Here is a 27,168-nt window from a genome sequence, read left to right on the forward strand (position 1 = left end):
GTAAGAAAAATAAATTTATTGAGAGTTCCAAAGGAACTTCATGAAGAAGGAAGAAGTACTGATAAGATGAAGGGGAGAGAAAGTCGGCAGGAAGTAAGCACTTCTATCTGGTGAGGCGGGACAGTCATTGACTTTATTTTCTCTGCATGTAAGATGCATTCTGGAAAGGGTTTTCTCTGCTGAAGACCCCAACACAGCATTCCCAGCCTCCCACATCCCCCTAGAGCAGTGGTTCTCAACCTTCCTAATGTTGCAGTCCTTTGATACAGTTCCTCATGGTGACTCCAATCAGAAAATGATTTCATTACTATTCGTAATTGTAATTTTGCTACTGTTCTGAATCATAATGTAAATATTTTTTGAGACAGAAGTTTGTCAAAGGGTATGAGACCCACAGGTTGAGAACCAAATTGTTCTGATCTAGAAGAACAATTTCACTATAAATCTGAATTTGTAGACACAGCCTGAGTCGGATATACCCACCCTGGCCCAGGCACCATGGCTACAGGAATAGACGGCATAGGACCAGAAAACAATATCTGCCAGCAAATGGGGCTCAGTTTCTCAGGGATACTTTGTTCAAAGATAAAACTATTCAACGGTCATTTATTAGAGTTAGGCATATTCAACCTTTTTTTTAAAAAAATGTTTAACTTGGAAGTATCCCACCGAGAAAACTACTCCATTTTAATAATTCCATTCGAGGGAGTCTTTAATGGTTGGCAGAATTCATTTCAGTTCAATAGAGTTTCTAACCATCCCATTTGACATCGATTCCTTAAGTAATTTAACAGCACAGGCATTTGAGAAATCTGACTCAAAACAAACAAGCCTTCCCATATGTTTAAGTCTGAGTTAACATAATAAATTAAACATAAATGAATTCTCAGCAACATTTCATTATTTTTGCATCCATGGTAAAACATCAAATATTTCCCAACTAAGCAGCACAAGTCTAAGAATTCATTAGGCATTTGATTCCTGCGGCCAACATTACATATTGAAATAAGTCAATTATGTTAAAACACTTCATATAGCAAGTAATAGTTTTAATGAATATAAAAGCAACCCCTAAATTGGGTGTGGTAGCACACACCTTTAATCCTAACATTTGTGAGACAGAGGTATGGATCTCTGTGAGTTTAAAGCCAGCCTGGTGACAGAGTGAGTTCCAGGACAGCCAGGGATAAACAGAGAAACCCTGTCTCAAAAAAAAAAAAACAAAAACAAAACAAAACAAAAAAAAAAAAAACAAAGCAAACAAAGCCTCCTGAACATAATTGCACTAAGGATTGTGGGAAATGTCTCCTAGTCTTTTTAAGGGTTTGTGATTACTATAAATATTACACAGGAGCTGCAGCACTCTCAAAGGGCGCGAGTCCCCAGCAGGCGAGCCCAGAGCAGGGATGACAAGGAACTCAAGCTTGGGGAACTGAGTGACTTGAATTAATTCACGTTAAAAGAGAATGATTCGACACTTAACAGTTGTGACGAGAATGAATGAAGCGATGGCCAGGAAATCCTCCAGAGCTGCACAGGGACAGCAGCTTCAGGTAGAATCCTAACTGTCGCGCAAGCCCTGCACTTAGGAAGGTTTACTTAAATGGTTGTACTTAAGTAAGCCAACCCTTTCAACCTTAAAGCACAAGATCTCACTTGTGACTAATGTAACTACTCAAAAAGGCAAACTCCAGGTTCTCACAAGACACCATACTGTAGAACTGTTTCAGGGCACTATATACCCTATTGCTGAACTTAAACTCCAGAATATTCCAGACATATCCCCACTTCTGCTTTAAGGAATCTAAGTTTATAAAACTGAGATTATGAGTACTCATTACTAAATCTTTCCCCAAGGGCTCCTTCAGCTCAGGATGCCATCACCAGACACATACTAACCTAAGTAGGACAGCTGAAGGAAGGGAGGGAAGTAATGGCTGTGGACCAGTATGTTGGTCACAAGTCACTGACTGGCCATCGGGAATTGACACACCTCAGAAAGTCAAGAAGAAGAAAAGAATCTTTTTATAAAAAAAATAAGGTTTACAATGAACTTTCAAAATCACAATTTTTCAAAGCAAACTGCTCCTATTTAAGGTTTAGACTCACAATACAAAGAACAGAGAAAAAGAAGAGTAGGTACAGGAAAGAAAACTGTTCTGGAGGGCTACACACACAAGACCCACTCGGAACACACGCACAGGCTGACGGGCCGTTACCGTGAAGGCAGGATAGCCGTCTCACAGACTGAGGCAGGTGAAGCTGGAGGGAAGGCAGCACAGTAGGATGGATTGGTTCAGTCAGATTTCTCTGGACTTTGTCCTGATAAGCAGACTAAAGACAACACCGTGGAGAGCGTAGTTCATAGGTAAGCAAGGACTACAACACCCTAACTGTGCTCCCAGGAGTAATGGTCTATGATCTGCCACACCTGGAGGACAGTCCCACAAGCAGCTGGGAATTTGTGTGACCCAGGCCTTCAAAGACAACAGCAAAAGAGACCAAAATTCTTAGGGGCACTGTGTACAGAGAAAGAGGTTCTTCTGTTGCTGGTAGTTCTTGATATTTCCCAGGCTAGAAGTAGAAACAAAACAAAAACCAAGGTGCTGTTCCCTTGGCAGGACTCTGCCCCACGGCAACCAAGGTTTGACTCCATTAAAATCAGTATCAACTCATTCAGGGTCGACAGACTCTGTGACCAAAACACCTAAGATCTTCCAGCAGAAGACGCCACAAAATCAACCAAAGTAATACATGGAAAACCATGTCTTGAAACAGGTACTTATTTCCTAATTATAATTAATCCAGTCTCTTCCATAAAACTCCTGTAAATTATCTCTTTGAATGTCTTGAAGATGCCATCTTCTCAGCGATTAAGAGTCAAACAACTCCCAGTCAGGAGCTCTTGTCCGCGTCAGCAGGCTGACAGAGGGACTCTGTCGTCTTCTCCTCTGGGAGCTCAGCAGGCACGTGCTCCGCCACAGGGGCGCTGTCATTCCTCGTCATGGTGGCAAACAGCATGTCCATCATCCCCAAGGTTTCTAGGAGTTCTCTTTGGTAATCAATTTCTTTTTCTACAAGTCCTTGAAGTACTATGAACTTTTTATCAACCACTGGTGACTGGCCAATCACAGGCAGATATATATCTACAAAGGGACAGAAAGTACATTAACTAGAAACATTTTCTGGAGGGGAAATCAATATTCAGAAACAGTATGATACTAAAGATACTGAATACCAGTATTCTTAATAATTAAGTTGTAATCTATAAGAAGCATAACAATCCATCTAATTAAATGCATTTGAAAAGAAATAATTATATAAAATACAGGGTATGGGGTCTTATTTTCATTTTCATGTTAAAAACTAAATGACTGGGGGCTGGGGAGAGAGCTTGCTTTGCAAGCAGTTAAGATCTGAATTTGATTCCCAGAACCCATAGAAAAGACAAGAAGAAGCTGGACACCTGGCATACAACTGGAACCCAGCCCCAGGGAGGTAGAGACAGAAAGGCCCGAGGCTGGTCAGCCACCCGCTGAGCTCTACTGAGCTTCAGGTTTAGTGACAGAACCTGTTTCAGAAAAACAGATGAGAGGGATGGAGGAAGCCCCCGGATGCTGACATGTGGCAAACCTGAAACAGAGTATTAGGTTCAGGGCTGCAAGAAGGAATGGACCACATGAAAAGGCATGAGGGCACCAGAGTAAGTCCCAGGCAGGACCAAGGGAAATCCAGACACACTGAACTTTAGATCTGTAAATGAAACAAAGGACCCTAGCGTAAGGACCCAGAAGCACACAGGATGAATCCTCCTCATTGCGGCTTTCAGCAAGAGAGAAAAAGACCGCTTCAGTGGGCTCCAGCACACAACCAGCCCTCTAGAGAAACAGTCAGTGGGCTCCAGCACACAACCGGCCCTCTAGAGAAACAGTCAGTGGGCTCCAGCACACAACCGGCCCTCTAGAGAAACAGTCAGTGGGCTCCAGCACACAACCGGCCCTCTAGAGAAAGAGTCAGTGGGCTCCAGTCACACACCTGGCCCTCTAAAAAGAGCAGTGACCCACGTGGCAAACATGTCCTAGTTTGCTTCCGCTTGTCATGGGAAGGAGCCATCTTATACTACTAATTTCTTCCAGCCAGGGGGGCAGGAGCCTCTGCATTTTCTCATTTCCAAACCCCAAAGGTCTCTCTACTCTACTGGGTAAGACAGTAGCTGTCACAAAAATCCATATGGACTTGGGAAATGGCTGTGACTCAGATACTACACCAGAGACAAGGACTAAACGATGAAGAGCTAGAAGTACCTCTACTTTTCGCTACAGCTGAGAGCTGCAAGAGGGAGAATAACAAACCAATCGCATGGGAATGCAAGGGAGGAAGGGGCTGCGGCAGGGCCTGGCCCGGCCAGAGCACTCAGCATCACTACTCAGCGGTAGTGCAGATGTCGCCTGCACACATCCGCTTGGCCTGACTGCTGTCTACATTCTGAGCCCCAGACTACACAGAAACGCAGCCCCTGCGTGGTGTTTCCCACGCCCACACTGGTACTGGTAGAGTACCTCTGATGTAAAGTGGTACCCAGCCTGGTGGTCCCTAGCTCATGAGGGCGGCCTGGGGGTAGACACTGCATAACCCACACTACTGAGGCTGCCCGCAGGCGTGCAGAACTCAGCCCAGCAACAGCCACCCTCCACCTCCTCAGCAGGAAGAGATGGCTGCCCTGCATTCTTCTGTACTACACTGCTCCACTTCCTTCTCCCTCACTATGGTTGCTCACTTACATCCTAAGTACTTCTTTCTCTAATCCTGCTGCTTCTCTTTCCTTTCACTAACTTCCACTGTTTATTTTTAACTTGGTTGAGCTTTAAATTCCTAGCTAACCCTATCACACCCTCGGGCCTCACACTTCCCTCCTTCCTGGGGGTACAGTTGTTCTCGGGTGGTTTGCTACATGTAAATATGGGTTTGGCTTTCAGCCACTACTGCAGGCTGCTGTCTTTATGTGTGTAGCGGGCAGAGATGTGAAGCAAAGGTCTCCCTCCATACAGACTCCGCAGCGATGTCCATCCCAAGGTATGCGGTCACAACGGAGAACAGAAGACAGGCGGAGAGAGCAGTGTGCGCCCTCCACAGGGCACTAACTCTTCATCAGGTGAAGGAAGTAAATAGTCAGACCAAAGACACTGACAAGGAATTCCTCAGAGAGACTCTAAGGAAAAACCAAATGCAAACCTTGGATATGAAAGATCCAATAAATCAAATCACAGTGGAAAACATTTGGATTAAGTCAAGCAAGAGAAGATGGGAGACCGTGGGTTGAGGAATTATCACATCCATTATATACACTGTCAACAACCAAAGCAAATACATTCAGAGCTTTCAAGAACTTTGGGGCATGACAAAGGAAAAAAATCCAAGAGTCTTTGCTGTAGAAGCATACAGAATCTAGGCAATGAAATTGAAGCAGTAAATTTCAAAATCCAGGGAAAGATACAGACATCCAAATACAGGGGCATTCAAACCCTAAACACACATCCCCAGAAGAGCCCTTCTGTGTCATACTACAGCTAGCATGGAACAGAACACCACACAGACCGAGGTGAGCTCAGCACTAGAATCAGACCTTCTCAGAAAAGCAAGGAAAACAGGAAGTGATGTCAATCCTAAGAGGAATAACTACTAACCAAGAGAATTACATCCAGTGAAGCCACCTTTAAAACTGACGGAGAGGGTAGAAGAGAAAACCATGGCCACTAAACCAGTGTAAAGACGACGCTGAAGGAAAGCCACAATCACAGGAGCTTGAGAGAATACACATCAAGAGAAAACAGATGAGCAAAAGAGATTAGGAAAGAATCAGAGGTTTTCAATCCAATAAACCAGCAAATCAAAGATGAATGGATAAGGAGGAAAAGAACAAGGACGAGATAGGGGAACACAAGAATCTTATAGGAACTAGCACACGCCTTTCAGCTCTAACCCCAAATACAAACTCTGGCTTTCCTTCTCCAATTGAAGCATGCAGACGTAGCTGTGCATACACAGTGGCACATGCCTTTAATGCCAGCAGTTGGGGCACACACCTGCCCATACACACATTCATGTAAGTCATATAAGAATGTACAAATCCACCACCATTACAGATGTTCATGGGAAAAACTTTCTTAAAATTAAATTAGGTAATTATCCTAGTCCAACCAATTCAAATCTGCCATTGTAACATCTTACTACATTTTAATTGTACCTGTACCCCTAGGTTTTGTTTCAGGTTCTTTAATCTTTTCCAATGCTGAGGCTCAAGCTCAGGAGCCTGGACATGCTGGCAGATGTTCTGCTGCTGAGCTCTCAAGCCCAGCACCGCGGCTTTCCCAAGCACGCTGGAAGGTCTCTCTCTTACAACTACTCACCAATGATTATCTCAGCAGCGCGAATCAAAACAGGGGCAAATCTCGGCTGAGACAAATTCCTACAAAGCAAAACTTTCGATTAATGAATCTTGCTAGGCCTGTCCCTGGCGCTCAAGCTGGCTTTTGGGAACCCGTTCCCCATGCTGAGTTGCCTCGCCCAGTCTTGATGCATGGGGAGGAGCTTGTCCTGCCTCAACTTGATGCTTTGTTGACTCCCATGGGAGACTGAGGAGGAGTGGATGGGGGAGGGGGGAACAAGAGGAGAGGAAGGAGGAGAAACTGTGGTTGGAATGTAAAATAAATGAAAAAATGTAATTAATAATAAAAATAAATAAATTAAAAAAGAAAAAAATCCCTCAAGCAAACTTTAATTGCTCCACCAGTTCTCTGTAAAGAGCAAACTAAACATGGTGTCTCTCACTGGGTAGTAACGGAGGACTTCAGCCACAAAACCCAAGTCAAGCATACCTTATCAAAAAGTTCAGAACCCGGGTAATCTCCTTCTCATCCCGACCTGCAAGAGCATTGGCAAGGACTCCTCTCCGATTCAATTCCTTTATGATGGAAACTGTAACCTCAGGCGTCTTTATTACACAATTAGGCTAGAAAATATTTAGAGTCAGTACAGTCAAAAAGACAGACGAGAAAGATCACTACCCTGCACTAAACTACCAAGCTTATCTTCACCATCCCAAGTCATGGCAAATCAAACCCATCACCAAGATGGCTCCCCCACGTCCTTTCCCTTTCTTTCTGACAGGGTCTCACTTTACAAGCCACAGCAGGCCTTTAGCCCAGCTTGACCTCAAACATGTTATTTGCCTACCTCAGCCTCCCAAGTGCTAGGCAAGAGCCATAATACCAGAGACTAATTTTGTTTTGTTTTATTTGAGACAGGGTTTCTCTGTATAGTCTTGGCTGTCCTGGAACTCACTCTATAGACCAGGCTGGCCTTGAACTAGAGATCCGCCTGCCTCTGGATCCTGAGTGCTGGGATTAAAGGCATGCGCCACCACCACTCAGCTAGAATGATTCTTCAAGAGCTCCTCACTAGCTAAGCATGGCAGCGTACACCAATGGTCTCAATGCTGGGATAGACTTTTTATCACCTGACATAAGCCAGGGTCATCTGGGAAGAGAACATCAATTGAAAAATGCCTCCATTACATTGGCCTGTAGACAAGACTATGGGAGTATTTTCTTGATGTGGGTGCCCAGCTCACTGTGGTGGTGTCACCCCTGGCAGGTGGTTCTGGGTTGTTCAACAAAGCAGGCTGAGCAAGTCACGAGGAACAAGCCAGTAAGCAGTGCTTCTCCATGGTCTCACTTCAGCTATGGCTTCCAGATCTCTCTGCCTTGAGATGCTGTCCTGACTTCTAAACCTCCTAATGGACTGCAAACTCTTTTCCTGCCCAGGCTGCTTTGGTCACGGTCTTGACACAGCAAAGGAAGCAAACTAAGACACATATGGTCTCAATAAGATGGACAACAATTGAGGCAAACACCCAGCATTGATCTCTGGCCTTCCCACATGCATATACATGACCCTGCCACAAATACACAAACAAAATTAAAATCTAGTTAAGTGAAAGGAAAATGTTTCTCACTTACCTCAAGGACTCTGTCAAGTGCCTTTGATATTCGGAAACTTTTCAGGTCCCTGTCATAACATTCTAGGTGCTTCTTTGCTGGCCTGTTGATCATGATGTCATCCTGAATGAAAAAGCAAATTTACAGAGTAAGAAAATTACTATCTATACAGTTCCATTAAAATAAATGTTTTCCATCAGAGTTGGCCCTGGCGATATGAGTGAGGGGGACCCAGATCTGAGGGCCCAAGAGCAGGAGAGCTTGCTACAGCTCCTTGCTGTAGGCTGCATTGGGTGAGCTAGCCAAGGCAGTGCCGAAGAGCTCATCCGGGTTGAGACAACGAGGCAAAGCCAGCGAGCTGACCAACCCAGCTACCATCCAGGCCTACCAGGCCTATGAGTTGGCCCACCCCAGCATCCACCAAATCTATAAACTGTTGGAGCATGTGAAGGGGATGAAACTACAGATCTAAAACAGCAGAATCTCCATGACACAGGACAACAAGATATCCAAGAGGAGTCCCAAAGACAGCCCATTAATGATAGTGTAGCAGAAACCAGAGGCCTCAAGCCACATCAATGACTCATGGCAATGAACACTTGCAAGTAAAGATAAACAGACTAAACAGTAAACTGTGTGTCTCAAATGGCCACACTACAATTTCCATGACAAGATTCTCCCTTTTTTGTTTTTGTTTGGTTTGGTTTTCTTTTAAATTTGGCTTTGTTTTGGGGGAGGTTGCAAGAGCAGGGGATAGGGAGGTAAGTAGGATCAGAGTGTATGATGGGAAATCCACAAATAATAAAAGTAAAAAATATATATATATAAATAAAAATAAATGTTTTCACAATAAAGTGAAACATTTTAAAGTCAGGCTGTTTTTACAATACACAACAAATAATGTTCCTGTGTAATAATAATAGTAATAATCATAATCATAATCCAAATGATATACTTTGCCATGTTAATGTGCTCTTATGATGTTTAGCTTATATATATATGTAAGTGGTTCTATTCTGAGCAAACTTACTCAAAAAAAAAAAAAAGATGAATAAGCAGGCAGTATGGCTGCATATAAAGAGGAGAAAACAAGTTGGAGACTCGGATCTAGCTAGTCACAGCTCTGGTGACCTCCTGGGCCACCGAACTTTACACTAAGTCCCTCTCCAGTCCTAGGGAGACATTACAGCCACACGCGGTTTACAGGACAAATCCGACACTATTCTGAAGATGGCAAAACACTGTATTAGTTCATGACTGAGGATATTAAGTAGGCAATCCCTGCTTCCCATCATTCTTCAATAATGCATTATAGCAATCTGGAACCAACTTTGATGGAAAAAGAAGCAAAATAAATGTACGTATTATGAATCATACTTTGCAGTAAATTCCAGGAATGGGTGAAATTGACGCTTCTAAGAAATGTCAATATTTTAAAAATAAAAAATACATACTTACCTGTTGCTTCATGTAAATCTTTCCTTTAATAAAAGTTCGATATGCAGGCCTCCTTCTCGGGAGCGACTCCTTCTTTGACTCTGACTTCCGGTGTCTGACGCTCAGGATCCCATTGGTCATCCCCACAACTATCGTCTCGTCTTCATGCTGACGGTGATCAGAGAGATCAGTCTATCTTACACCAACATCCTATAGAACCTTTGACTCAAAACAGCACTTATACCATGTCTGCTACTTCTTACCCAGTTCCAGTCAATGCAGACACTCCTAACTACGATCTACCCACAATGTTCTAGGAAAACCACTTTTCTCCAGGTCCACCGTCAGGACGGACCTTCTCACCCCTACAGCACTGCCAGTGAAGCGTGTGGGAAGAGAGTGCTGGCGTCGGCTGCTCGTGCTAATAAGACGCTGGTGACCTCCTGACCAGTGTCTATGTACTCGGAGTGGAAAAAGGGCTACACAGGGGCACGGCTCTCATAAGCTGACTCCCCACAAGAGCTTCTCTTTACTTTTCCTCTCCAGCTTGGACTTCCCATATAACATTTCAGGTATCTTCTGGCCCAAATGTGGCTCCTCATGAAACCTAACAGTGAACATTCCAGAAAGCACAGTGCTCACTCAGCTGCCCCTGCCCTCTCTGCCTTTTCTGGGGCCAACCTGCCATTCCTGGGCTCTGTAACACCTTGAGTTTGTTGAAGGAAGAGTTAACAACATCCTAGTCCAGCCTCGGTGTTACCATGACAGCAGTCAGTGCCACCACGTGGGAATTCACAGTTATCAGAAAACATCACATCCTAGCAACTGTCTTGACTCAAGCAACTAATGTGCTTTATTAAATCCAAAGGTAACCCCAAAGATCCCACTCCACTTTTACTTCATGGGCACAGTGTGGAACAACGCGAGAAGAGCTGAAAGTACGTACAGAAAGTGCCAGACTCAAGATGGAAGCCGTGTAGTCATAGCTGTGGACGACCTTGTAGGAAGTCGTGCTGTAGACCTTGACTTTCCTGGTGAGAAAGAAAAGTTTTGTCAAGTACCTCAGAAATGAGTGAAAACACCAAGTTTCTGTTTATAGCAAACTATATAAATATGAAAATTTACACAGTCAAACTGGATGCTTGCTGTTAATCCCAGCACATGGGAGGCAGAAGCAGGAGGATCTCTGTAAGTTCAAGGCCACCCAGGTCTACAGAGCTAGTTCCAGGATACCTAGGGCTACAGAGAAACCCTGCATTGAAAAATAAATAAATGAATAAATAATAAAATAAAATTTACACAGTCCAGAAAAATACTGATGTAATACTAATTGCAAAGTACTTCATCACCAAGTTCCTTGAAAAGCTAACTATATTCTATCAGTAGCCAGGTTTGAGTAAAAACTAACTAGGAGTTTATAAAAGAAACCAAAAGACAGACCATAAGTCAATGTCACCTGAAGATAAGCCACAGGAATAAAACAAAGGATGAATGAATTTGCACAGTAAGCCACAAGGCAGGCTTCCAGGGCCAGCACAGCCCTCTGCTGGTACAGAAGCTGCACCCCTGGCCCCCTCCCCTGCACAGCAGTAACACTGCAAGACTTTTCCTAACCGCAGGGAAGAAGTGGCAGCCTGGAGACAAAACGACTAACAGTAAAAAAGGAAACCCTACAGCCTGTCAGTACCAGCCACAGGTGGTACTGCACCCGACATGTAGCTACAGAAAAGGAGGTAAGTTTTAAAACCACAGAAATGTTTAGATAATATTATACTATGGTGTATATTTTAGAGACAAAATTCACTTCTAGCATCCTACTAAGTAAACTGATTACATGTTGAAAGACAGTTCATATATTATGCATTTTACTTTTACATTAGATAACGGACTATATAAAATATGTTAGTAAAAGAAATTTTTGTAAGACATGCAATGTTATTGCTGTGCAGGGAAGGGCTGTGCTGGCCTTGAAACCCTACCTTGTGGCTTACTGTGCACATTCATTGTTTTGTTTTCGAGACAGCGTTTCTCTGTGTAGCCTGGCTAGCTGTCCTGGAACTCGCTCTGCTCGAACTCAAAGAGATCCACCTGCCTCTGCCTCCCGAATACTGGGATTAAACGCATGCACCACGATGCCTGACTTTTTTTTTAACTTCTTTTAATGTGGCTACTAAAGCATTTAAACTTACATATGCAGTCTGCATTATGAGTTTGTTCAACAACAATTTTAGAACATCAAAAGTAGAATACTCAAATTGACTATTTAGATGACTTTTTAGGGCTAGGGACAGAATGAAGGGCCTTGCACAAGCTAGGTTCTATTTAAAATCATAGTACTCACACCACATTAATGCATAGAAATAATCACAGGACGTTTGAAATTTTGTTTTGATTTTGAGGCAGGGTCTCTCTGTAGCCCTAACTGTCCTGGAACTCACCATATAGACCATGTTGGCCTTGAACTCATACTGATCCACCTGTCTCTGCTTCCCAAAAGCTGGGATTAAAGGCATGGGTCACTACTCCCAGCTGCAGTATTATGCTTTAAAGAATGTAACCCAGAATGAAATATAACCTCAGAATAAAAATTTCAAAATACATATGTATATATAAAATGACTTTAAAAGAAACTATAGGAAAATAAGCTATTTCAAAAGATCAGTGTTCAAGTGGGTAAGCAATATTGTTCTAGTGTATAAGCTAAAGCATGAGATAATTTATTTCTGGGGAAATACAAGAAGTTATATGTAAATAAAAGATGAAACTATTTCAACCATCAGAACATTTTTTTAACCACAAATACTGCTAAAAATAACTCAATTTCTCAAGCAGTAAGTGCTAACAATGACACACAAGAAAACTAGAATGCTACCTGTCCAGTGAGCCGGAGAGCAACCTCTGTCCAGAGCTGCTCAGACACAAACATGTCACAGTCTTATGATGATTCTTCAAGGACACGAGCAACTGTCCTCCTTTTAACATGTCCCAGACTTTGACATAACGACCGCCTGCGGAAAGAAGTAACCGCTGTGTGACAGTCTGACTACGTGCTAAGAATGATGGAGCTCTGAGAAGCACCTCCCTGAGCTAGGCAAAGCTTCTGGAGTGGTGTGTGGTAGGAATCCCTCCTCACAGAAGCGTTAGCATGGCTGAGTTACTGCTTATCTCAGGTCCAGCAGAACAAATAGGGAACTGAAAATATTCCAAGTAAAGTACAGGAAGCTTGCTGAGGAGAATGCTGGGCCTGTGAGATGGTTCAGGGGTAAAGGCCCTTCCCACCAAGCCTGATCCCTGGGACCCACACGGTAGGAAGACAGGTGGCTCATCGAAGTTGTCCTTTGAACACCACTCATGCATATATGTACATATGCACACATGTACACACACACACACATACACACTAAAAAAAATTTAAGGACTACTGTACAGACATGGAAATCAATAATATAGATACTACTTCCTAAAAATTTTATAAACCCCCACAAAGACTCAGTAATTTACTCAAAGAATCAAAAAAGGTAATAAAAGGTAACTTAATCTTATGATTTAAAAAATATATTTTTAGAAGCTGGAGAGATGGCTCAGCAGTTAAGAGCACTTGCTGCTCTTTCAGAGGACCTGGGTTCAGTTCCCAACAACCACATGCTAGCTTACAACCATCCATAAATCCAGTTGTATGTGACACCCTCTTCTGAACTTCAAGGACACTGAGTGATGTGGTACACAGACATACACATAAAATAAGTTGTAAATACTTTCAATAAAACACCAAGTATAGCAGGGTGGTGGTGGCGCATGCCTTTAATCCCAGCAATAGGGAGACAGAGACAGGTGAATCTCTGAGAGTTCGAGAACAGCCATGGCTACACAGAGAAGCCTTGCCTCAAAAAAAAAAAAAAAAGAAAGAAAGAAAAGAAGAAGAAACAAAAAACAAAAACCATCAAGTAAAAGTCTAATAGGAGACAGTGGAAATGGAGTGTGTAGAGGAGAATATTGCTCTCATCTACCCTAGTCCTAGTCGAGGCACTGGGCCAATGCTCAACTCAATGCCCACCTTCCCGTCTGCATGTGGCAGCTTATGAGGAGCACAGTGTGCAATCCTCCTCTAATACAGCTCCTCCTCCTCAGGACGCCAGGGTGGTAAGGGGCTGCCCAAGACATAGCTGGTGGCACAGGTTTCCACCCTCCCCATTCAACTTGATTTTGTTTCCACTTCTCAAAACAAGAAAGAATCACGTCTGACAATGACATTAAAAAAAAAAAAGTTTTAAGTCAAACAAGTATGAAAATATGTATAAAACAGATTTTAAAAAAGAAATATGAAGCTACAAAGTGCAGGTAAATACATTCTCAGATATCAACAGTTCTGCTTTACTGACAAATGAAAAGGTCAAACTACTTCCCCCACTATATAAAAATTCACTTTAGTAAACACATCAAAACCTGGCCAACTCCACTCTGTCAGAAAAGCATCAAGCTCGGCCTATTTCACTGTACATCTGTCCTCTCCAGCATGTGTGCTGTTTGCAGAGTTACAGGAAAGGAGATCAGCACGACTCCAGACCCAGGGAAGGCGGCCAAAGCTATGCAGCTTTCTTAGCTGGAGTAACAGCAGGGACAGAGAGCAGACTCGCGTGCTCAGACGGGACACACATAGTACCTAGTAAATTCTCATGCCCCAGGACTTAGGGCCTGCCACTTACCATGCTGCCTTGGATAAATTAGCTGATGCTTTCATTATTTCCTTAATTATTTCTTTCTGTTTTGTTTTTGTTTTTTGAGACAGGGTTTCTCTGTAGCTTTGGAGCCTATCCTGAAACTCACTCTGTAGACCAAGCTGTCCTTGAACTCACAGAAATCCACCTGCCTCTGCCTCCCAACTGCTGGGATTAAAGGCATGCGCCACCACTCGGCATTATTTCCTTAATTATAAAATAGGATGCTACCTACCCGGGAGGACTGTCTAGCATTAAACAACAGCACAGGGCCAGTGCAGATCGGACACAGGAAATGACCGTTTCTGGCCCCTCCCACTTGTCAGCTGAACAAATACTGAGACATGAAATTCAAGAAACACCAACAATCTACAAATGAAAACTCAAAAAGAAATATCTAATCTAAACAACAGTGGTGAAAGCTATTTTGAGAAATGATACCTGAAGACACCAGAAGACCTCCAGAGGGGAAAAGCAGGACACTCTCCACTGGCTGCCCGTGCTCGACACAGAGAACATTTTTATTTGTCCGGGCATCAAACATCTTCACAGTGTGATCATATGACCCTGAAATGTAAATGTTTGTATTATGTGAATTTTGCTCTTTATAACAATATAAAAAGTTTGTCTATCCACATACTAAAACTAAAAGGAGAAAAACATTATATGAGATTTCTTGAAAATGCACACAAAATTCATAAAGTGAGTACTTCCAAGCCTGCTCCTACCGTTTCTAATCACACAGCAGTATGTGCTGCTCCACAGAACCCGCCTCCTGTCACCATGTCACCATCTGAGAATCTGTACAAAGCCGCACAAACCGGGCTCCAGCCACACTGCTGCAGCTGCTGGGGCTCTATACCGTGAGCCCACTACAACCCGTCACCTAAGATGCTGTCAAGCAGCTGAAGGTATTCTCAAATGCATTTAGAGGGAACAAAACCCACTATCAAGAGAATAAAAAGAAAACAAAAAGAATTGACTTTATTCAAAACCACAAATATTTTTTTATGGTGCTGAGAATTGAACCTAGGGTCTCATGTATACTAGGCAAGTGCTCTACCACTGACCGCCATCTATTAAAGAAAATGTAAATCCCTCCACCCTAAAGAATCTACAGCAATAAAGTAGAAGCGATTACTAACCTGTTACAAAAAGGTCTGGGTTCAGTTTGCTAGCACAGCCACACCTCACATAATCAGAATGCTCTTTGAATGTCAGAATTTCTTTGGAGTTTGGAATATCCCATAATTTAACTGTATAATCATCAGCTCCAGAGACCACATGATACTTGTCAGCTGTAAAATCTACCGTATGAACTGCTCTGAAAGATCAAAAGTTAACAGATTACAGAAAAGGGAAGAACTCTGCTGCTTGCATCTTCTAACATAAAATGTTCCTTCCTAGGTTTAAAAAAAAAAAAAAACAAAGGAAACAAGCAAAGAGTCCCAAGGCCAGCAAGATGCTCCCTGGGTCAAGGCCTTGCTGCCAAGTTTGATGGCCTGAGCTCTGTCTCTGGGAGCACCATGATAAAAGGAGAGAACAACTCCTGAATGTGTCCTCTGACCCCCTGAGGCATATGCACATCCAAACACACACAAGAAGTAAGTAAACACTTAATTTCAGAAAATAGAAAAGATTTATAGAAGAAAAAATAAGAGTAAAATAGGTGTTTGTATGTAAATGTAATGTGATGTTCCAAAGTGTAATACCATGTTACTACTAACAAGGTTAACAAGAATATTACATAAGAGAATACAGTCATTGGTGAAACAGGGTTCTAAATGCTGCAACAAAGGCAATTTTTAAAAGTTTTTATTTTTTTTACTAATTTTATAGTATGTTTTATCTGCATGGGTGTCTGTGCTCTACACGCATGCCTGGTGCCCTCAGATGTCCTGGGACTGGGCTTATAGACCGTTGTGAGCCACCATGTGGGGGCTGGAAATTGAACCTCTGCAAGAGCAGCGAGGCTTTAGCCACTGTGCCACCTCTCCAGCTCTGCACAGGTGCACTTTTTAAAACATAACAAAGAGCTCTTTGAAAAGACTTGAGAAAGACTAGCTAGGAAGAGTTTCTGTTTTGAGTGTTTTTCAATGATGGGTCCAAACAACCTGACAGTTTGCAGTTTAAAAAAGAAAATAAAAAGAAACACTTCGATAGTTTAAATCAATAGCAGATTTCAGCAATGACTCTAGTGATCCTGAAACAAAAGTCAGTAACCTGAATTTATCAAGGGGCAAATACCAGAAATCAAAGAAAACAAAACCAAGGCAGCATGACTTCAGCTGAGAGGGCCTGAGCCAGCCGAGCCGACAGGATCACTAGAGCTGGAGGGCAGCTGTTAGACCAGTGGTTCCCAGCTCCAGCTGGCCACAGGGCCAACTGAACCTCCTGGACAAGAGCACTTTCTAAAGACACACAGCCCTAGAGCAGTCACAAGCTCTAGGAACCGAGGCAGACCGCAGGTTAAGTTCTTTCTCTGGGAAAACAGGAAACAAAGTACCTACCATAATCTTCGCACAGCCAATGTGTTTATCAAAAGCACGGGGCAGAGCGCTCAGGAGAAGAACAAATGAAAATAAAAACACATCAAACTGGCTCTTACTTCGTATGGCCTTCAAACTGCCTGAGGGGAGCCCTCCCACTGATATCAAAAAGTTGAACGATGCCATCTTCACTGCCAGCGACGAGCAATTGGCCATCCTGTCGAAAAGTAGCACAGTATGCTGTGTCCTTAAAGCGGGAAAAGGTTTTTATGGGTTCCTGAGAGTACCGGCCATAAATGTGGATCTGTAAGACAAAAAGCAGCACTTCACTAGATGGCCCGAGCTCAGCAGTACATCCTACACCAAGAACAAAGATGCTCACTGTTGTACTTACTCTCGAAGAAGCTGTGACTGCGTAGTTATATGGAGGCTGAGGAGAAAAGTGCACTTTGGACACTGCACCAAATTCCTTAATCTGAACAGGAGTCTTAATGAAAAACAAGAGAGTATTGGCAGAGTTAAAAATGCGAGCCACACTTAAGAATTACGCTATTTATCCTTCAGATCGTTTCCTTTTGTTCTTAGTACCAATTAGTGGGTTGAGTTTAGAGAAATATGAGGAAAAGAGGAAGGGTAAAGAGACAGGAAAGGGTGAAACAAAAACCATCCTGCTGCCCATCCCAGACTATCCCTTTGACACTGTGGAAGATAAGCGCAGCTGGAGAGCCACATCCCACTGTCTCAGCGCTGACTTTACTCCGATGCCCAAGAGAAAGAAGAGCTAAGCAACTATGTATCTAGCAACTATGATTCTAAGTTAATAAAAAGATGACCAGACCATTTAAACAGATCTACATCTTTCTGCACCCACTAACCCACCTTAGCAATCTCTGCATATAAGCAATAAATTTACCATCCATTTTTATAAAGATACACCATAATTTACAGAGTCAGTCCACGCCCATTGGATAAATCAATAAATATTTTTACATGTCTTAGTAAACTTTTGAAAGTATGCTATGCTTTAAGACATGAGTACAAAGCAAAAACAATGTTTTTATAAAATCATAACAGCTACTGTTAATTCCCTCCTCCAATTTTTTTCTATGTCAATATAAAAGAATCAACAGTATCTAAACTGTTATCTTATTTGGTTTTATCTTGTGGGTTTTTAAATTTTATTTGTATCTATGTGTACATGTATATCTGCTCGTCTAAATGTGTGAAATGCCTGCTGAGGTTGGAAAAAGATACTAAATCCCCTGGAACTGGAGTTAAAGGCAACAATAAGCTGCCCAATGTGCTGGGAACTGAACCCAGGTCCTCTGCAAAGGCAGCAAGTGCTCTTGATTTCATGTAGCTGAGACTACCCTCTACCTCCCTGAGTAACTAAGGATGACTCTGAACTTAGCATCCTGCCTCCACCTCTCAAGTGCTGGGATTACAGGCATGGACCACTAAATAGGTTTGTGCAAGGATGGAGGTTGAACCCAGGGCTTCACGCATGCCAGGCAAGCATTCTACTAACCGAGCTACAGCTTTTTTAGTCTGTGAGTAAGGCTCAGTCTCTTTATATTTTTATTATTAGATTATATTCATTTTTCACAAACCTCCTAGTTCTAAACTTTTTCTAGTTTTCTAGGTTCTCAATTTAAACAAAACTAAACAAAAAACATTCCAAGTCTTATTACAAAGTACAGAGAAGGTAACTTCAGAGTAAGAAAAAGCAGGAAGGCCTAGAGTTTCATTTGCCATTACACACATGTCCTGTGTTAAGTATCTTCATGGTTAATATAATTAAGTGGTATAGACTTTTACATGAAAAACTAAGAAAAAATTGATAACAAATTATCCACCTAAACTATTAGTTTAGTTAACTGTTCTGCCAGCATAAGCTGGAGAAACTGACATAAACAGATAAAGAAATATCCAAACTCCCTCCTCCCTCATTTCCTTTTGTACTTTACCCTATAATTGCTCCAGTACAGAGTGTCTTGGGTGATTTTTTCACCAAGTACAGGATATGTCTGAATCGCTACAGGTTTATAACCGGCCATGATTTCATATAGTTGGGCTGTTGTCTAGGGGTCAACAGTCTGGAACTGATGTCAGGGTAACGGCAGGACTCTGGCTTATGTCTGGAAGAAGAACATATTTTAAAGCACATATTGTTTATAAATGTCCACAACAAGTATGAGTTTCCTTCCACTTTCTTTCAAAAGGCTGTATGGAACTTCATAGATTAATGACCAATAAATCATTTCATTGAAACCCTAGAAGAGAGAGACACTTGAAAAATATAGACCGGGTACCACATCGCACCATCTGTACATATTGGCTGTACATGTATGTTCTCAAACCTCCAAGACCAGTCTGTAACTCTTGAGAAAAAATATGACTCAACCTTCCAAGAGTCAAACCAGAAAAGCATGCAGACCTAGAATACTCATTTCCTTGGCAAAAGAAATAATATAGAATTAGAAATATAGTTATCTCTACAGACTTGACTTCCTTAAAAAAAAAATGTCAAGAAGGAAAACAAAGCTAATATTTTAGTGTAGACACTTACAATGAATTTAGAAATAATCTTCTGGCAAAAGACATAAAATTAAATGTTAAAAGGTTTAAACTGTAGGATAGAAAACTGAAATAGAATAAACTCAAAATGGTAGAATAAGATTTAAAAAATGAATTCAAGCTCTTTACATGCAATGACACCAAAGCATCTTCTGCGAAGCACCCAACTGAAGATAGCCAGGTCTACCAGATGAATGGGTTCAGCGATGCTACTTTCCATCCACCCTGAAAAGCCTGCAAAGACGCCATCAGTAGCACCGAAACAAATAGTATGACAGGCTCTGACTGCTGTTTTGATGCAGCAAAGCAAACCAAAATTCAAGGGAAAAACTTTTCTATTCAGTAAAACACCTACGATGTACAAGAGAGTATTCAAAACACTGGGAATGCCAGGACAATATACAGACATGATCTATACCTTCAACTGCTCGAAATGACTGGGCCTATCAGGAGTCTAGACTTAGCTTTCTTCCCCATTCCTATGACTCAGAAACATCAAGGTCTCGTCCCTCAGCGATTTTCTTGTGTGCACGTGTGTGTGCAAAGCTAGAGTCTTTCTCTATGGCGCTGCACCTTATTTCTGAGACAGCATAAACTCACCAACTGACAATACTGCTGAAAGAGCGAACCTGGTTAGCAAGTCTGGGGATCCTTCGGTCTCTGCCACCCAGCACTGGGATTTTAGGCACACTCCAAGCCCCCCTTTTAACCTGGGTGCTCAGGATTTGACCCCACTATAGTTCACTAAGACATCTCCCCAGCCCTTAATCTCGCAAATATTTCTAAATCTGAATTCCACTTAACCCGAGTTCAATTGCATTAACTCGTGTCTTTTTGATTACGAAATAGAAGCAATGCCATTTGAAAGTCTCCTGGACTCCCGTATCAATCTTCCAAATAGGTACCAGTGTCGCTACAAAACTGATCATCACCCAGAAAATGAAGGCTTAGCAATTCTTAGCATGCAAGGTTCCGTTTGCTCTGGCCCTCTTTAAGCGTCACCTCTTGCTATTACCAACTGTTTACAGTTCACTAAACTCAGCACTCTCATTCCTTCTGACTTCAGCATGTGCTCTCGACCAGGATGGCTCTTTCTCCATCCACCTCCTATTTAAGATCGCCACAGGAAATCAGACTGTCCTTCAGAAATTTCTTTCTGCCTTCTGAGACTGGGAGCTCTCTCCCACGATCCTTTTTGGTTCTATTTCTATAAGTGAACATAGTCACACTGCATTGTAATGGTCTCTTTTTTCCAGTTAAATAAAACAGTATACTGGAAGTATTTGTTTGGAAAAATGCTCAAACGATGATTTTTTTAGAAGGGGGTGGGAGCATCGTGCAAATTCCTATTGGAAAATATAAAATCAAAATCAACAGTGGTTTATAACAAGAACAAAACTGTACAGCAAGTATTCAAAAACACTTTCCATCAAGGGCAAGACGGTAAATATTTTAGACTTGGCCAACAAACAAGCAAATACATACATTTCATATAATATATATTAATATAGTTAATGACTTACAAGAAAAATTTACAGTGTTTACAGTAGGTTTCCCCAACAATCACAGATACAAATATTCTTTGATGTTGTCGTTGTTGTTTGTGAAAGAGTAGAATTCTTTGAGGTCAAGGGCTACTTCATTTAATTCCAAGCCAAATTCACTCTACATAGGGCAGAATGTTTACCTGTTAAAAAAAAAATTTTTTTTTAGTTCACTAGATAAACAAAAACAGGCACTGGAATAGATTCAAGGAAGAGTACCTCGTAAGTCTATTTTTTTTTTCCAAGAAATAAAAGCGTCTGGAGGAAAGAAGTGAAAAGCAGCGGTGACCTGCTAGATTGCAAAAATGAAGAACGGCGTTGGTGGGACGTGTGCGGGAGGACCGTGCAAACAAATAGCGAGATGTCATGACAACGAATGGAAGAAAACTGACTGGGCCGAAGCCACAGCCTAAGAAAACTGAGGTTCACTGAACAACAGGCATTATTAAAACACAAGGTGTGATCAAATAAACTGTAATTAGAGCAGTGAGAACACAGAAAAGGAAGCTGTTTAATTCCACCTGGAAAGAGTATGCCGGTTCAGCGGGGTCTATGAGCATAACAAGACACGATGGCATCAATGGAGCAGGGCGCAGGGCAGAGGGAGACGAATACCCAGCCATTCTCAAATCACTAGGACACAATTCTGTCCTTGGTTTTGGAGTAGAGCAGGTTACTCCAGGGACTGTCAGCGGTAGCTAGGAGAGCGACTAAGGAGAAACAAAACCTGGGCGAAATTAAATCGCAAGGACCCTCGGAGACAGGTAAGTTCAGTGATCTTCTGCGGAGCCAGGGCTGCATGTCCAGCATGTCAGAGATCACAGTGAGACCTGAGCAAGCCTGCGCCGCCACCGGGAACCACCATCGCCTACCTCTGCGGGGCCCCGTGGGTCCGCCGAGGCACCCCGATTCCCGTGACGACTCCCCTGACTTCGCCAGCTCCCTACAGGAGATGTGTCTGAAACACTTGCTCAAACTCACGCGGACGATCCAGGAGCCGGAAACGCACAGGCGCAGGAGTGCGTCGCGGGCAGATGACGTAATGGCGCATGTGCAGAGGCGGTGCGCGACACAGAACAAGAAAGAACGCTGGTAGGTGGAGCAGTCGGGGAGGGACCCTGGGCCTTTCTCGGGTGACCCGGAACCGAGGGGACCCTTAGTGCTCTGAGAGCCTGGGCTGCCGAGCGCAAGGGAAACAAGTAGAAATCCCCGGAAGTCGTCTCGTTTACGCTGAATGCTCTGGGCTTTTTCCAGAAGAGGAAAAAAAATAGGAAGTGACGTCTGAGCCCGAAGCAGGCCGGGCTTGCGGGTCTTTACCGATCCGCTGCTGGCCCCGGCCGGACCGGAGCGTCGCCTGCGGTCTGGGTGGTCTTGCCACCCGCCGGACGGTCCCCTGTTCCGGGATCCGCTAGCCACGCGAGAGCGAGCTCAGCCCGCGACGACAGAGCGGGAACGCTCTCCGGGACACCTGTCGCTTGTGAGACAGCTTTCATTTAAAATATATATAGCACCTTTGTCCTCTCGTAGGACAATTTCAAGAGTTAGGAAGAACGCGGAGCCCCTGCGGTTAGCTTCGCCGGGGTCGGTGCCCACTGCCCGCGTTTAGACTCCCTAAGCTTCCCTGAGCTCTGGCAGGTGAGCCTATCTACCCTTTTATGTTAACTCTTTCTCGTCATCTGTCATTTCGTTTTTCCCTCTCCTGCATTTCATATTTTGACATATCAACGTCTTTGCTTCTCCCTAGAGTAGAGTCTAGATAAGCGTTCCCTCTGCATTTGCTGTTCTTCCTTCAAAGACGATAATTCCGTATGTTGAAACCTTGACTTGTCCTGTAGGGGCTGCAAAGAAAATTAAAGATGGTTGTTTTTACTCGATTTTATAAATGATAGAGTCTCGGGAAATTTATACAATTTGTGTTCCAGCACATCTGATTAGTGCGTGTTGAGAATGGAGAACCAGATCCAATTAGAAAAATGTGAAAAAGGAAATGTTAAAAAAAAATGTTGAAATTAAGATCAGAAAACATGGAGCACCAGGTAGGTTTTGTGTGCTGTGGCTCCGAAGAGTTTTAGCACTAGGTTTGGTGGCACACGCCTTTAGTCCCAGCACGCCTGAGACAGAAGCAGGCCTAACACCGTGGGCTCTAGGCCAGCGAGCTATAAAGTCAGACCTTGTCTCAAAAGAAAAAAAAAGTGGCCTCCATCTGCCAATTTTCCCCTTAATAGGAACTTGAAGGAAGCTGTCAAAGAAACACATGCCATCCCCTCAGGGAGATGGCAGGCGGGGGTGGGGGTGGGGTGTTGGATGGGATTGCTCTCAACCCACCAGTGCCTAGAAAAAAATGGTTCTTCATGCTGTGTCTTTTTAAAAAGACTCGGTCTTCTCTCTACGTCTCCATCACTGTGTCACTGAACTAACTTTCTGTCCGGTTCTGACAAAATGTAACGACTTTGTTGATACTTTTTCTGACTATAGTGTGCCTTCCTCTCTCCCCTGGGAATTTTGTATTCTTCTATTGCTGCTTATTTAATGGCCACAGTGCTGGAGTTGGTAGAGCAGGGTGTTTCCCAGGATTCCTCTGAGGTGAACGTAATTACCTGCCCATTCTGCTCAGAAAATTGTAATGAAGATCAGTCTGATTTTACGAGTTTTTCGAAACAGGGTTTCTCTGTGTATCCTTTTGGCTATCCTGGAACTCATGCTGTAGAACAGGCTGGCCTCAAACTCAGAAATCTGCCTGCCTCTGCCTCATGAGTGCTGGGATTAAAAGCATGCACCACCACTGTCTGGTTATTTATTTGTTTGTTTGTTTGTTTGTCTCTTTTGATTTTGGGGTCTCTCGATTATGTAGCTCTGACTATCCTAGAACTTTCTATGTAGACCAGACTGGCCTCGAACTCCCAGAGATCCACCTCCCTCTGCCTTCCAGTTGCTGAGGTTAAAGGTGTGAGCCATCACACCTGGCTTGTATAAATGTTACTCATATGTATGCTTTCAGGACTATTCTACCTATTCCATAACCAGTTGGTGTGCACGTCTCTGTAGAAGACTGTTTCTCCTGCCCTCTAGTGCTTCATGCACAGCAGAATCAATCTTTTGAAATGATTTTAAAATTACAACTGAACAGTGGGTATATGATTGTTCATTTTTCTCTTAATTCCAAGTAATTCTGATCATTGCACATTTAGCACCCTTTCAAAATGTCCAATATGCTGTCACATGACAAAAAATAACTGGATGTTCATTTCTTCCTGTTTCAAGGAACCATATATTTAGGACTGTTATATATCCTGTGATGCCAGTCCATAATCTACAGATTTTATTTTTCATTTAAACTTACATCAAATTGTTTATGCCTACTCTGATAAAAAGCTGACAAATATACTTTTGATTATTTAAAAGTAAATTTTGTAGGCCTGGAGAGATGGCTCAGTGAGTAAAGGCTGTTGCTGCCAAGGCTGATGACCTGAGTTCAGCCCCTGAGACACACATAATAGAAGAGAGAACCAGCTCCTGAAATCTGTCCTCTGATTTCTACAGCATCCTGTGGCCCATGTGTCCCCACACACATGCAAACAAAGTAAATAAGTGTAATAACTAATTTTTTGGTGTGGGAGAATTGTCTGTATTCTGTCAATCATATTTTAATAAAACGCTGATTGGCCAGGCAGGCAGATAGGGGGGAAAGCCAGACAGGAAGTAGGGGTGGAGCAAAGAGACTGGGAGTATTCTGGGAAGGAACGCTCCCTCCACCATTCCTGTGCAGACCACCAAAGAGGCAGCATGTAACTTGCCCAGCTGAGAAAGGTACTGAGCCATGTGGCTAACATAGATAATGATAATGGATTAATATAAGTTATAAGGACTAATAAGAAGCCTGACTTAATGGGCCAATCAGCTTTATAACTTATAGAGATCTCTGTGTGGTTGATTTTCTCTGGGACTTGCCGGCTGACCCCAACAAGCAGGCCCGTCATGTTACAATTTTTAAAGTAAGTTTTCTAACATTTGGCAATAGTCAGATATAGGAAAGGGTAGAAACAACTGAAATGTGTGGGACACAGTGAAGGAGGTGTACTGTATTTCCTCATCCTTTTCCAGGATCCTGTGAATTAATGGCGGTGCCTCTTTTTACAAACGAGACTTTCTCAGGTGCAGTAACTCGTACACATCACACAGCTAATGACAAAGCTTGAGTTTATAGGCAGATACCTACCTCTGAATGTTGTGTACTTTGTATTATGGATAGAGGCTTACAAGAGCACTGTTTGGATGTATGGCTGAAAGTAATTGCATGTATATGTTCATAAGTTAATACGCTACTTTAAATCTTCTAAATTTTTCCTTACAGATATTTTAATATCCCAACTCCAAGAATACATTGGATAATACCCTTGAAACACCAAGAAGAAACTATGAAGAACTGTGTTTAATTATTGAAACCATGGCTACATCAGCAAATCTGGACATTGGGGCCCAGCTGATCGTGGAAGAGTGTCCCAGCAGCTATAATCTCTCTGGCATGCCAGACATCAAAATTGAACACCAGCTGGACCCAAACTCAGAAGAAGGGTCAGCTCAGGGTGTTGCCATGGGAATGAAATTCATATTGCCAAACCGATTTGATATGAACGTATGTTCTCGATTTGTGAAGTCCTTAAATGAAGAGGATAGTAAAAATATTCAAGATCAAGTGAACTCTGACCTGGAGGTGGCGTCTGTCTTATTTAAAGGTTGAAAGTTATGGTACAGCTCCCTACATTCCCTTTCATTTGCCCGACTCCATTTAGGTTTTTCTGCCATGAGATCAGAGCTAAGGAAGAACCTGAAAGTCATCTTTTAGGAAGATTTTCTAGAATCTCACAGAATAGCATGAAGTTTCTGTTAATTTTTAAAACTATTCCTTGTCTAAGCAGGTGTAGTGATGCATGCCTCTAGTTAGTCCTTGCACTTGAGAGGCAGTGGCAGGTGAGTTCAAAGCCAGCCTAGTCTAGATAGTGAGTTCCAGGTCATCCAGGGATACACAGTGAGACCCTGTCTCCACAAATAAATAAAATCCTTGCCTGATGTTTATTTACAATTTTCCTAATGTGGTTGTACTTGTGTCTTTCCCTCCCTCCCTCCCTCCCTCCCTCCGTCCCTCTTTCTTTCTTTCTTTCTTTCTTTCTTTCTTTCTTTCTTTCTTTCTTTCTTTCTTTCTTTCTTCCTTGTTTTTCTTGAGACAGGGTTTCTCAGTATAGCCCTGGCTGCTCTAGAACTAGCTCTGTAGCCCAGGCTGGCATTGAACACTCACAGATCTGCCTGCCCGTGCCTCCTAAGTGCTGGGATTAAATGTGTGGACCACCACTACCTGGCCTGGTTGTATGTTTTTAAATAATAGAAAAATATTCCTTTTCTTTTTGAAACTTTGTTTACTATTTCCTGTTTCATGACTACTTTACATCTGCTTCTACTACTGTAATTCAGGGATCTGTCAGCATGTTTTAAAGTCACTTTGTAATCTGTTAATAATTAAACTAGTCTCAATAAAAATTTTTTAACATTGATTTCTTCATAGAACTTCCACTGTTGTATAGACTAATGCAAAATTAGTATCACCTGATAAACACTTGAAGCTGTTAAACCTCATACATTTTTTTTCATGTGAACATTGACACTTTTATTAGAATGCTTTGTCATTAAAATACTATTTTAATTTGTTTATTTAGCTGAGTGCAATATCCATACATCTCCTTCTCCTGGAATTCAAGTAAGGCATGTCTACACCCCTTCTACGACGAAACACTTCTCACCCATAAAACAGTCTACCACTTTAACCAACAAGCACAGGGGAAATGAGGTCTCTACCACACCTCTGTTAGCAAATTGTAAGTATGCGCTAAGAATGTTTTGAAGTATTACTACAGTGTAATTAACTAATGCAGTTACATATTAGGAGTTTGGCTTTGAGGTATTAGTTTCACTAAATTTAAACAATTTAGTTTTCAAAGCTTAAGTGATATATTAATCACTTTAATAAGTCGAATCTTTTAATGTGTTTTTATATGTTTCACTGTTTCCTGTTATATCTCTATGCAAACAAATACAGTTTAAAATATTAAAACTTTTACAGTTTTACCATAAAGAAGTGAGTTGCTGTGAATTATTATAAATTAAGATATCAATGTTTTGTATTCTTGGGGTTTTGTTTAACTTATGTAATGTTTAATTATTGTAAATATGTACTTATTTCACAGATGAAGAAGTATTTTGTACTAAAAATTAAATAATTTCTACTGAAATGTTTCATTAGTGTAAAGTGTGAAACTAGCCTTTAAAAAACTTTGAGTGTAAGTCATTATATAGGATATAAAGTTTCTCTATTAGCTAACAGCTATTCAGTGAATAATGAGTATTTGAATGAGAGAAA

The 27,168-nt window shown here is 42.2% G+C and overlaps 2 protein-coding genes across 6 annotated transcripts in view; one reads left to right on the plus strand and one right to left on the minus strand.

The window, feature by feature from the left end:
• Positions 1-21,788, minus strand: Utp15 (UTP15 small subunit processome component). Its single transcript, XM_048441532.3, has 14 exons — positions 21,632-21,788; positions 20,739-20,902; positions 18,606-18,776; positions 17,033-17,125; positions 16,758-16,942; positions 15,295-15,473; positions 14,591-14,716; positions 12,307-12,442; positions 10,381-10,465; positions 9,456-9,602; positions 8,019-8,120; positions 6,876-7,009; positions 6,408-6,466; positions 1-3,146 (listed from the first exon to the last, which is right to left on the minus strand). The coding sequence occupies exons 3-14, from the start codon at positions 18,693-18,695 to the stop codon at positions 2,896-2,898; spliced, it is 1,587 nt and encodes a 528-aa protein (XP_048297489.3). The 5' UTR covers positions 18,696-18,776; positions 20,739-20,902; positions 21,632-21,788; the 3' UTR covers positions 1-2,895.
• Ankra2 (ankyrin repeat family A member 2) overlaps positions 21,766-27,168 on the plus strand; it is a 12,235-nt gene continuing 6,832 nt past the window's right edge. Inside the window, exons 1-4 of one of the 5 annotated variants that reach the window (XM_085676825.2) lie at positions 21,859-22,394; positions 24,162-24,339; positions 25,111-25,492; positions 26,468-26,626. In XM_085676825.2, coding sequence (XP_085532951.1) covers positions 25,204-25,492; positions 26,468-26,626 — 448 coding nt within the window. In that variant the 5' untranslated portion in view covers positions 21,859-22,394; positions 24,162-24,339; positions 25,111-25,203. The other 4 variants (XM_048441536.3, XM_048441533.3, XM_048441535.3 and 1 more) reach the window with 4 other exon arrangements.

Source organism: Myodes glareolus, chromosome 15 (assembly GCF_982192425.1).
Source record: "Myodes glareolus chromosome 15, mMyoGla1.1, whole genome shotgun sequence".
Classification (NCBI taxonomy): domain Eukaryota; kingdom Metazoa; phylum Chordata; class Mammalia; order Rodentia; family Cricetidae; genus Myodes; species Myodes glareolus.

Coding starts and splice junctions, on each gene's coding strand:
- Utp15 (XM_048441532.3), bottom strand. CDS start 18,695: ATGGCCGGTTATAAACCTGTAGCGATTCAGACATATCCTGTACTTGGT. Junction 9,603..10,380: donor TCTTGAGTCTGGCACTTTCT/GTACGTACTTTC, acceptor GATCACCGTCAG/CATGAAGACGAGACGATAGT. Junction 7,010..8,018: donor CACTTGACAGAGTCCTTGAG/GTAAGTGAGAAA, acceptor AATATTTTCTAG/CCTAATTGTGTAATAAAGAC.